At 35.1% G+C, this 12,493-nt stretch overlaps 1 protein-coding gene across 1 annotated transcript in view; it reads left to right on the forward strand.

Moving 5' to 3' along the window:
• Positions 1-11,052, forward strand: part of col11a1b (collagen, type XI, alpha 1b) — a 92,761-nt gene extending 81,709 nt beyond the window's left edge. Inside the window, exons 56-67 of the mRNA XM_067362406.1 lie at positions 1,576-1,683; positions 1,900-1,953; positions 2,074-2,127; positions 3,830-3,937; positions 4,123-4,176; positions 5,510-5,545; positions 5,634-5,687; positions 5,834-6,083; positions 6,303-6,415; positions 6,524-6,592; positions 8,626-8,859; positions 9,620-11,052. Coding sequence (XP_067218507.1) covers positions 1,576-1,683; positions 1,900-1,953; positions 2,074-2,127; positions 3,830-3,937; positions 4,123-4,176; positions 5,510-5,545; positions 5,634-5,687; positions 5,834-6,083; positions 6,303-6,415; positions 6,524-6,592; positions 8,626-8,859; positions 9,620-9,766 — 1,281 coding nt within the window. The 3' untranslated portion in view covers positions 9,767-11,052. The remainder of the gene's footprint in view (positions 1-1,575; positions 1,684-1,899; positions 1,954-2,073; positions 2,128-3,829; positions 3,938-4,122; positions 4,177-5,509; positions 5,546-5,633; positions 5,688-5,833; positions 6,084-6,302; positions 6,416-6,523; positions 6,593-8,625; positions 8,860-9,619) is intronic.
• The last annotated feature ends 1,441 nt before the right edge of the window (positions 11,053-12,493 follow it).

The following is a 12,493-nucleotide window of genomic DNA, read 5'->3' on the forward strand; positions in this document are numbered from 1 at the left end:
CTATTATTTAAAATAGCACTTGAACAACCAAACAACATGACTGTCATTTGTATTGTAGCGGTTGTCCTCTTGAATGCTTTATTTGTTATCTGTCCATGCTTTTGTCTGTTGAATCCAATCTCTCACGACATTGACTGGTCCTGACTTTCGAAATCCTCAATAAAAGATCTGAGTACATGAAAGCCTAATTGGATGCTAGAACAAATTAAGCTTATACTAAAGGTTCAGTCACAGGAAGTGACAGAAAATCGATTTTTTTTTTCTTCTAAAAGCTTTAGTTCTTCAAAATGATTGGTTGATAAAATGCTATTATTTATCTTATCACGTTTGCATGAATATCACAGTTGCTATTTAAGAAAAAGAAATTATTGCATTGAAAAGATCAGTTAAATGACTAAAAACATTAGATATAGAAGGTCCTTACCAAACATTTTCACACAATTATATACAATTCTGGCTATATATATATATATATATATATATATATATATATATATATTTTTTTTTTTTTTTCCAGTTTAACGCATTAAAAATATTAGCATCTGTTTTTTTTTCTGTCATTCTTTGGCTAGCATCATGCTCTTATTCTTTTAGACCATTTAAACGCTCCAAAAGATAAAAAAAAAAAAGAACGCACTGTCTGTGAATGTCCTGTCACACACACAATGCAGAGAAAGACGCCATCGTGCTCATGGACGACACGCCAGAGTCGAGTTCTCTGTCACGCATGAACGAACAATAACACGCACAATAATGCCAAAAATATCCATTTTGTGGAGTATCCTCATAAGAGCAGCCTTGAATGAGTTTAATAAAGTCTTAAACGAAAGTAAAGAGTTGTGAGAAAGTGGGACGCGTCATGTGCAGCAGCGGCAGCTATTAAACTTATAAATTATGCAGCGCACACTGTTTGGTAACTTTATTCAATTTCTGTATTTTTCCTGTCTGTTAGACAAATAGGAAAGGCACAGGTAAATATGACATTTATTATGGGTTTATGTGAGGATTGTTTTAAGTTCACTTAAATTAAAAGTTGTTATATTTTTGAAGCCTAATAAATGTAAAAAATTTCAATTACACTGTAATGTTGAATGTCTATAATTCATGTTTAAAATTGGGGAAAAAATAAATTTCATTGAGACATCAGTAGCTGTAGGCTATCAGTATCATTGATACTGGCCTTCATTTATAACAAGTATTTAAAATATACTGTCTTTATGTTGATTCTCTGTTGATGAAATTATTATATTATAAAATTAGTGTAAAAACGTGTTTTTTAATTGTGATTAATCACGATTAATCACAGAAAAAAATGTGATTAATTGAGTTTTTAAGCGATTGACAGCACTAATGTGTATATATATATATATATATATATATATATATATATATATATATATATATATATATATATATCAAATCAGATTTTTAAAAAAATTAAAAATATTTATCAGTTTAGTAAGTAGCCGCTTTGGGTCGGTCCCATTCACCCCTCATTATTTTTTTTATTTTTTTTGTGTGTGTGTGTGTGTATTGATGAGTACATTACCCTTTATTTCTGTTTTTGTCACACAGGGTGAGGCTGGCGCTGAGGGACCAGCAGGCAAAACTGGGCCTGTGGGCCCCCAGGGGCCTCCTGGAAAGTCTGGAGCTGAGGGCTTACGTGGCATCCCTGGACCTGTGGTATGCCTTTTGGAAACTGATATCTCATATAGTGCAAATTGTCTGCATAATTATATTAGAGTGGGGCACAAGAATCTCTTAATTTGAATCATTAAGCTTTTCAAGTTGAATCAGTCTCCTTGTCTAGTCGGTAGGTTTGAGGAAATGTGCCATGCATTAATTTTTGCATATTTGGGTGTGTATTAATGGGCTGATGGTTTCTGTCCGCTCTCTCAGGGTGAGCAGGGACTTCCTGGAGCTGCTGGCCAAGATGGTCCTCCTGGACCATTGGTAAGAAGATACACTCGGGCACAATTGTTGTTGTTTAATCAGACTAATGAATGTCTCTTGTATAAGTTTTTTGCCTAAAGACTTGAATAAGACATATTTATGTGTCTTGACGTATTCTAGGGTCCTCCTGGTCTTCCTGGCTTGAAAGGTGACCCTGGTACTAAGGGTGAGAAGGTATGTTTTAAATAATATAGAACATCATTATATATTTTAATAACTATATACAGTACTGTTTAAAATGTTGGGGTCAGAATACTTTTTTGTTTTAAGGAAATTAATACTTTTATTCAGCAAGGATGCCCTAAACGGATCAATGATGAAAGACATATAATATAATGTTACAAATGATTTCTATATAAAAAAAATGATGTTCTTTTGAACTTTATATTTATCAGAGAATCTGATGTATCAAGGGTTCCATGAAAGTATTAAACAGCACATCTGTTTCAACATTGATAATAATTATAAGAAGAAATATTTCTTGAGCAGCAAATCAGCATATTCGAATGATTTCTGAAGGATCATGTGACACTGAAGACTGGAGTAATGATGATAAAATTATAAATTCAGCTTTGTCATCACATGATTAAAATACATTCTAAAGTATGTTTACATAGAAAACAGTTCATTTAATTCTTAATAATATTTCACAGTATTACTGTTTTTATTGTATTTTTATCAAATAAATGCAGCTTAGATTCTACAGTTTTAAAAATGTATCCTTTGCTAAACATAACCATGTATATTTACAATAATGCTGATCTCAGTTGAAAGTTTAAGAGGCGAGAGCAGCTGACCTTCCTGGCATCTCTATTTCACATAATGACAAGGTATAAACAAGCTCTTAGTGCTGTAGATTAAATATAGTGTCAGTTAAAGATTAAACTGTTACTCTGCCTGCGATACATAATCAATGCAGTATATCTCTGTAATTTGTTTTATGAGAGGAGACGTGCTGAGATGCCAGAGTGTATTCAGTATTAATATTGTGGAGAGGCAAGTACAGTAGCTGTGGCTGTAAATAACAGGTGTTGAATAGAAACTAAAGCACTCGAACAGATCCTCTGTTCGTTAAATATGATTTATATTGTACACACTGGCTGCGGTAGCAAAACAGTGCAGTATTTTGTACATGATCAAATACATTGTTTGCCATTTCAGCCTTTAATCTGAGGTTTGTATTGACTTATTTATTTTTACTGAATCATGTATGCCATTGTTCCACTGAACATTTTGGCAACAGATTTTCATAGTCACAGGTTTTAGTCTATTACTCTTAGTTTTAGTAGATAAAACTGAAGTAGTTTGTCAAGTCACCTTTATTTCCATAGCTCTTTAGACAATAGAAATAGTTTTTAAAGCAGCTTCACAGTAATAAACAGGAAAATAACATAAAATATGCAATCCAAATTCTGCTGTAAAGCAGCTCAACAGAAGACAATAGTGTCATTACTCAGCTCAAGTCAGTTCAATGTTGATTCAGTACAGAAGATTCAACAATTATGAAACAAAGTCGATTCAGCTATAAAGCAGCTCTGCAGAAGAAGATAGTGTCATCATCCAGCTCAATTCAGTTTATGTTTTGTTCTCATACAATAGTGTCAGTGCAGTCAAATTGATAATACAAACTCCATCAGGTGCCAGAAATGGAGAAAAAACCTTGAGAGAAACCAGGCTCGGTCTGGGGGCAGTTCTCCTCTACCAAATATTCTGAGTTAAATACAACTTACGCTCTATCAGAAGCACCTATGGAACGCAAAAAAAATTATGTCTGTATGGTTTTATACAAAAAGCATCTTTGAAATATACTGTAGGCCTATATGTTTTACTCCAGTACACTGCTATTAAAGCCCATGACTTCCTTTTACTCTTCCAGGGTCATCCGGGTCTGATTGGTCTGATCGGTCCTCCTGGTGAGTCAGGAGAGAAGGGTGACCGAGGACTGCAAGGTCCTCAGGGACTTGGTGGAGGCAAGGGTGACGCCGTGAGTGACTGCTCTTTAAATACACCTGAGTTAGTTCAGGGTCTGAGTGTGCTTTTGTCTGCTCATCATAGATGCTGTTATTTAAGAATAAACATTCAGAAGTGTATCTTTACAATGATTTATGTACATTTAAAATTATGTTTTGATTTTGCCCTGAAAATTATGAATTGCTTTATTGACTTCAGGGTCCCGTTGGTGCTCCTGGTCCACTCGGTCCTCCAGGTCCTCCTGGTATTCCTGTAAGCTGTTTTTTTACTTTAGCACTGGCATTGATTGTATGCATTTTTTTTTTTTGGGTCACACCTTGATTCTTAAAAAGACATTTACATGCTCCACAGCTATTAGGAAAATAGGTGAATATTCCTAAATACACGTTATCAGCAAGTTATGTTAAGATGCTCGCCCACTCTTGCCGTTTATACCACTGCATTTTAGTTATTTTGGTCATTAATTTAATATTTTTATGAATTATTTCATGAAGTCTATTTAGATTATATGAATGTTTTTACATTCATTAAAAGAAGTGTGTTGTGACACAAAATTCTGTTTAAAACAGACATGAACCTTTGTTGGATTTTAAGAATCTTAAAGGCACAATATGTAAGACTTTAGGATTAAAATATCCAATAACGACTAGAACAATGTTATATATTTTTTGACGTGTACTTAAATTATCCCATATGTTTCCAAGAATGTTTCAATCCAGAGAAATAAGCAATTTTCACCACGGACCATGTCCATGCATCGCCTATCAGTGACGTCATACCTGCGTTACCCTCAATTTCCGCTTTTATTTTGTAGAAACACCAAAAACGCTTTAATATATTACATGTTTTATTAGACAAGCGAACAACTGTTTAGTTACATTTATAGACAGAAAACGAATTATTGTTATATAGCTCAACACGTTTAGTCTTATTGTTTGAATCTCGTTTTCTTGATTTTCCGTGACTGCATAATAATTAATTGCACACCATTTATCAATACAAGTCATCCAGCATTTATTAATATGATATTCTAATAAAGTTCTAGCTTACTGCAGTGTGCAACAAGTGTCTTTGTAACATTATAACATCATTTCAACACACTTAAATGTATCTAATATGATAAACAGCGCTGCTTTACCCCACATACGCTTGACTGGAAGAAGCAGAAGCGGCAACTGTGGCATAATAAAAGTTCAGCTGCTCTCGAGGACAAGTTTAGTCGCTCTCATCTCTCATTAGAAATCACTCCAGCAGCCTTGTTCAGCTCCAACATCACTTGGCCCTGCGTTGCTTCACAGTAACGTTAATAATCTCATGATTTCTTCATGTCGTGTCTCGATTATTTTCCACCGGCTGTGAGGTAAAGGCGACAACTCCCAAGATTCCGTACTCAATTTCAGCGTCATCAAGCTACGCCCTTGTTTTCAATAGGGGACCTCTAGTGGCGTAAATTTACATAGTGTGCCTTTAATCTGGTTTTGGCAATCAGGATAATGCACGTTCCCATTGTGCATATAAACATGGTAATTGTTTACTTTTGTACATTTGACCTCCTTAACACATTTCTTTGTGTCTCTATCTTCAGGGCACACAAGGACAGAAGGGATCCAAAGGATCAACTGTAAGTGCTGAACCTCTCCAATGCACATGGTTAATGAGATGGTTCATATTTTTTCCTTTTTAAACTAACCGTGTTTCTGTTTCCCAAGGGTGCAGCTGGCCAGAAGGGAGAGCCTGGCTTGATAGGACCACCAGGTCCTCCTGTAAGAAAAATATTATATTGCATGAAATAAATCAAATTGTATTGAGAGCTCTGCTGAAAATCAAATTGACATGCTTATGTCTCCAGTGGGATTGAAGCTGACCCTACAGAACTGTCAGTGATTTGTTTTTGATTATCTATCACTAGGGCCCAGCTGGTGACATCATCCAGCCCCTCCCCATCCACACAAGTAAAAAATCGAGGAGGTCACCCGACATGCAGGATGATGAAGCAGCGGGAATAATAGATTATGGTATGGAGGGAATGGAGGATGTGTTTGGATCCCTCAACAACCTCAAGCAGGACATTGAACGCATGAAGTTCCCACTGGGAACCGAGGATAACCCCGCCAGAACCTGCAAAGACCTGCAGCTCAGCCAACCAGACTTTCCTGATGGTGAGAGAAAGTTATGTGGTTACTTTAGCAAAGATAAGGCAGAATTATCAACTTTTTTTGATTGTATGGCATACACAAGAGTCAATTAAGTCTGTTTGAAGTAAACTAGGCTTAATAATCAAAGATAAAACAGATAGGAATAGAGGCATGGAGAAAACTTCTTTAATTGGGGCAAAAAAAAGAACTAGAGAATTTTAACGCACATGTTTTTGACTGTAGGACAATACTGGATCGATCCAAATATGGGATGCATAGGAGACGCCTTTAAAGTGTACTGTAACTTCACAGCAGGAGGAGAAACTTGCATTTACCCTGATAAGAAATCCTCAGGGGTGAGAGGAACTCATCTCTGCTAAATCTCATGATTGGTAGTAATATAATTCAAAAATAAAGAACTGTATTATCTTGAATTATTTGATCACAGTTTCCATTTATTCCAGGTTAGAATATCAAACTGGCCAAAGGAGTCCCCAGGATCTTGGTTCAGTGAATTCAAGCGTGGAAAAATTGTAAGTGCCCATTTTTCTCTTCCATTAGAAATTTCATAAACTTTGAATCAAAGCTCAGCAATTTGGTTGTGAATGTATCTCTTGCTTGAAAGGTGACAGTAGTTTAGGGTTGGGAATCAAGAACTGTTTTTTTTATACAGAAAGTTTCAGTTTTTTGTTTTGTTTTGTTTTTTTAAATTCTGGAAATGAATTATTTTGTTGTACTGGGATTTTTTTTTTTTTTTTTGAGCTGGACGGCTAAGCATTAAAAGATCGCGATCTCAATTCAAACACCCATGTGATCTAGATTATAAATGACAACAATTTGCCTGTGTCTATTAAACCTTTGACAAAATCACATTTCTGCAGAGAGCATTTATCATGTGTAGGTATGAAACAGTATCGTTATTCCTGTTACAAATATTCTTATCACAGAAGAACTGGGATATAAGGTTATAGTTTGGATAAAAACATTGATGTCTATGGAAGTGAACAAAATAGAGCAAATCACCTTCCAAAGTAACTTGGTGCTTCAAATAACGATTATATCATTACATCTTTAGACCAGATGACTGTTATATTTATTTGTCATTGAATCATTCATTAAAGAGATTTGTTTAAAAATGCTGATTCATCCAGCAGTGAAACAAGTATTTAGGAGTGAGTCATTAAATCATTCATTCATTCATTCCTTCATTCGAACCGAGGTTTTTATTAAACAATTCAGATTGATTAAACATTTTCAATAGACTGCAGCAATTAACATTTTGTCAGAACCTCTAGTAAATTATGTTATTTTGTTCAGAATCATGGGATAATAATGATCTGTATTTGAAACAAAACAACTGTGATTCTCAATTTATTCAGTACGGAAGAGGATTAGGGCCAAGCAATAATAAAAAAATAAAACCATCTTGAGATTAAAGTTGTTAAATTTCGAGAAAAAACTTGTAAAATTTCGGGGAAAAAGTCTAAATAAAATGTTGAGAATAAACTCATTAAATTACGAGAAAAAACTTGTTAAATTTCAAGAAAAAAGTTGAGATAAAATGTTGAGAATAAACTCATTAAATTTTGAGAAAAAACTTTTTTAAGATTTCGAGAAAAAAGTCGAGATAAAATGTTGAGAATAAAGTCATTAAATTATGAGAAAAAGTTAAATTACGAGAAAAATGTTAAATTTCAAGAAAAAAAGTTGAGATAAAATTTTGAGAATAAAGTCATTAAATTAACGAATTTATTCTCGTAACTTAACGAATTTGTTCTTGTAATTTAACAACTTTTTTCTCATAATTTAATTACTTTATTCTCAACATTTTATCTCGACTTTTTTCTCGAAATTTAACGAGTTTGTTCTCGTAATTTAACGACTTTTTTCTCGTAATTTAATGACTTTATTCTCAACATTTTATCTTGACTTTTTTCTCCAAATTTAACATTTTTCTCATAATTTAACAATTTTTTTCTCGTAATTTAACAACTTTTTTCTCATAATTTAATGACTTTATTCTCAACATTTTATCTCGACTTTTTTCTAGAAATTTAACACGTTTTTTTCTCGTAATTTAACGATTTTATTCTCAACATTTTATGTCGAATTTTTTCTAGAAATTTAACACTTTTTTTTCTCGTAATTTAACAAGTTTGTTCTCAACATTTTATCTCGACTTTTTCTTGAAATTTAACAAGTTTATTCTCAACATTTTATCTCAACCTTTTTCTGGTAATTTAACGAGTTTATTCTCAACATTTTATTTCGACTTTTCGACTTTCGTTTTTTCTCGAAATTTGACAACTTTAATCTCGAGATGGTTTTATTTTTTTAATTATTGCTTGGCCCTCATCCTCTTCTGTAATTCAGAGTCGTGCAGCTCCAGTATTTTCATATTAGAACTAATTATTTAAAGATGCTTTCTAAAAAGTACTAAAAGAATTGTTAATTGGAGAAAGGTACCAGAAAATTTCCATCGATTTTCATCCCTACAATACTGAATCAAAAATTGAAAGTTCTTCTTTCGGTCAGATGTTTCATCCCCGTATTCCTTGTGTCTCAGCTGTCTTATGTGGATATTGAGGAGGGCTCGATAAACTCAGTCCAGATGACATTCCTCAAGTTGCTCAGCTCTTCTGCCCGGCAGAACTTCACATACATATGCCATCAGTCTGTGGCCTGGTATGATGCCAAGGCTGACAACTATAACAAGGCGCTGCGCTTCCTGGGCTCTAATGATGAGGAAATGTCCTATGACAACAACCCCTTCATCAAGGCTCTTTCAGATGGCTGCTCGGTAAGAGTGCTGTTGATCTGTTTGCTGGTCATGCTGTATATTAGGGATGCTCCCTTATTAAAAATGTGGATTATATGATAAACCAATAATTATTTTGATTTTAAATAACTAAAATTCTGTACTATTTTGTCTGAAAAAAATAAACAAATGTACTAATTAACTAATAAATTAGCCAAAGTCTGTTGCTTTAAATGCTAAAAGTGAATTTTCTAAATATGGCTGCGCACTTGTTTCTCTGGTTTAGGTCTTTTGGCCGATACTGATAAATGTAAAAACATATCTCTAATATCAGTTGATAACTAGTATGGTACCGATATATCATGTTTCCTTACTGTATATGTTAATTAAGCAATATAACATGAGCAAGAATTCTTTCTACGACATTGACTATAACTTACTTACGACGCCGTGACTGCACTGCATGTATTACTAGCACAGATGTAAAAAAAGAAATGTTAGACTAAATTTCAAACTCTTATTTCTCCTAATTATGTCTGTTAATGGAGCAAAATATAATGTTTACATAGTGACATTCGTAAAAGTTGTTCAGGAAACTTAATCCTGATGGTAAACCTTAAACTTACTCCAAATAGGCTATAATGCACACCGGAAGAGAAATCAATTTTACCATGGCACCTGGGGTGGCCAGTCAGATGTTGGGTGGTGTCTAGTGCCACCCCGGACACCCCTCTGTCTCTGCCACAGGCTGCTTAAAACTGTTTGCAGTAATAACATACAATTCATCTCTTTTCTGTTTCAGCTGAAGCAGGGATATTCTAAATCTGTGATGGAAATTAACACTCCTCGCATCGACCAGGTGCCCATCATCGATGTCATGTTGAATGACTTTGGGGAATCCAGTCAAAGGTTTGGATTTGAAGTAGGCCCTGTCTGCTTCCTTGGCTAAAGGACACCCCCCTCTACCTTTATGGCAAAGGTCAAGGAGTGTGGCCAGCCAAGAGACCCCCAACCCACCCCCTCCTTGCGCCACAAACACACACACCAGCACCCGCACTGTGTAATCTGAAATGGAATATTCATCGCCCCGGTGGGATCCCAGTCACATGACTGAAAACCTGCAATTGGAATAAAACAGAGAGAGAGGACACGAACTACCTGGTGGACAATGGCGCACTTTCAGGAGAAAGAGGAGGACCCATTCCTTTATCATCTCACCACTCTACCCAGCCTAGAGCCTGTAGGAATCTTTTCCCATTTCCAAACTCATCTTAATCCTTGTATTGTTTTGTCCCATTCCAACCTTAATCCCAGCACCATTCATGCTTGATCTCAGTCCTTCCCCATACTCCTATCCAATCTATTCCCAATCCCGCTCCAACTCATTTCCCCTGTATCCTTTATGGATCCTCCTCCAGGTGCTGCTCAGAGAAAGACAACCACAGTGGTGTGCTCTTGTTGTAAACACCCAAACACTTAAGGTGCTATTGAAAGTGCATTTTTTGGTAATACTGTAATTATTATTTTGTACAATACTGTTCTTTCTCAATTGCCTTTAAGTCTTGCATGTGTATCAAAATTGATTTGATGAAATATTGATAACCATAAAGAGTTTTTCTCATGTTTTTTTTTTTCCTGTTTAAAAACCAACAGTGCAACAGAATTTTAAAGATGTCAATCATTAAAGTGTCCCTGCCAACTATAAAATAAAGTCAGCATTACAAACCATCCAAATTTGTAATTATAAAGTATCCATTTTGTAAATATTGACCAATTTTAAGCACTCAGAGTGTTCATTTTATCCAGGAATATACGGGCATGTCTAAAGTAGTGAAGGATTACCTGAACGTGAGTTATCTCGCTGTCTTCCTGAGGTCTGCAGATTTCCAATAGCTTTCTTTTGTTCTCAAGTGGTAGCAATGATGCTGTGGTAATCAGTGAATTTACAATGGTAAAGAAACTTGATGAAAAGTAACTTGATGTCAGATTGAATTTCTTGACAGTATACCTCAATCTCTTAAAAGACGTATCCAATTCAAAGATGTTCAACCCTGTACATACAGAGCCTTGGTTACAGAATCAAGTTTATATATTTGAGACAGGGATTTTTAAAATAAAAAAAGAGTATTTGTTAAACTTTTGTTTGGTTATTTTGTGATTGCTATGATTAACCCTTTTAGATATATAAAACAGAAACAGCTATTTTGAGGTGCTTTTCATCAGTATTAAATACGGATCCTGGACAGTATTGTATCAAAAGTGATAATTGTTTACTCTCTGTATGAATCATATCTGTGTGATTCACTCAGTCAAGGATTTTTTTCCTGTGCTGTATGTGCAAAAGCTCATTGCATTCTTCATTTGTCTTCATATTTAAAGTTTCTGTGGTAAAATGTGTTCAGGTTGTGTGGTTCTGTAATGCTTAAGCTGTTTTGATTGCTTTATCTTTCTTTTGCATCCATTGTTTTTACGGTTCTGTCTGTGTCCCTGAAAACCCTTCAAATATATGACAATAGACTCAGAATTTACACGTCTGTGTAACATACTTATAATTTATGTAAAACTTGGAATAAATGATCGATTACATTTCAAGTAGATAATCTACTGTTTCAGTTTTGCTCAAAACAACAAAGATTGATCAGTTCAGTTCAAAACCAGTCGCTCTATCACACCATTTAAGCCATAATGTCATTGGATGTAAAGCATGTTTGATTTATGGGGCATGTCTTGTTGATCGTCCACTAAATCTTTTAGTTTCAATCACACAGAATGATGCTATAAAGCTGAAATCTAAAAGACAGATTTGCAGTTTCTTTAATAGCTGATGTTGCCATGGTGCTATAGTTGAACAGTTCATGCAGAAGTGATTATTCACCCGCTGGAGCGGAAACTGGCTGTGGTAATTCACCTGATGAGCAACCCAAGATTATGAGCACCTGCATACCTTGGAAGTTTGTCAACAGGAAAATAAAAATTGACCATTTTTGTTTTTTACTGAATATCGCAGTATTTATTATTAATGATTTATCCATGCGCACCTTTTTTTTTTAAATTCATGTGTCCTCATAATCTTAATTCAAAATAACTTCCCCTCCATCTAGCAGCGACATCTTGTCTCTGATGATGTGTATACTGACATGAGGGCGGGACAAACGTCTCAGGTCATGCTTGTAACAACTGTTCCCTTAGAAGGGGAAAGAGACATTGATTCTCCTCTGAAACACATCATCCACTTCTTGTCTGAAGGAGATGTGCACAGGAATATCTGAAGCATGCCAGAGGGATGCAGTGTCTCATTCCCCTTCTCAGGGAACCATGGTTACATTTGTAACCTAAGAGGTATAACCTTATTTGTCTATTAATGACGTCATCAGCGGCTAATTGACTTGACTTTCATCACATAAATGTAGACTTAAGTTACATAAGTCATAAGTCAAAGACTCAAAGGAGTCCCCATCCCTAAGGTACACACCAGCATTGCAAATAATTCCATGCGGTCAGAGCCCAAGCTAGGCAATGCTCAAGAGCTTGGTATTCCCAAAACCTTTAACCTTTAGGGAATATCGTCATAGACCGGAGTTTCTCAAGAAGGGAGGCCTCAACAGGATCATTCTAAAAGAGAGGAGGCCTAACTACGTTTTCTATCCAGGCCGAAATCCAAAGAGGCTCACAGCTG

This window comes from Chanodichthys erythropterus, chromosome 16, assembly GCF_024489055.1.
Source record: "Chanodichthys erythropterus isolate Z2021 chromosome 16, ASM2448905v1, whole genome shotgun sequence".
Classification (NCBI taxonomy): domain Eukaryota; kingdom Metazoa; phylum Chordata; class Actinopteri; order Cypriniformes; family Xenocyprididae; genus Chanodichthys; species Chanodichthys erythropterus.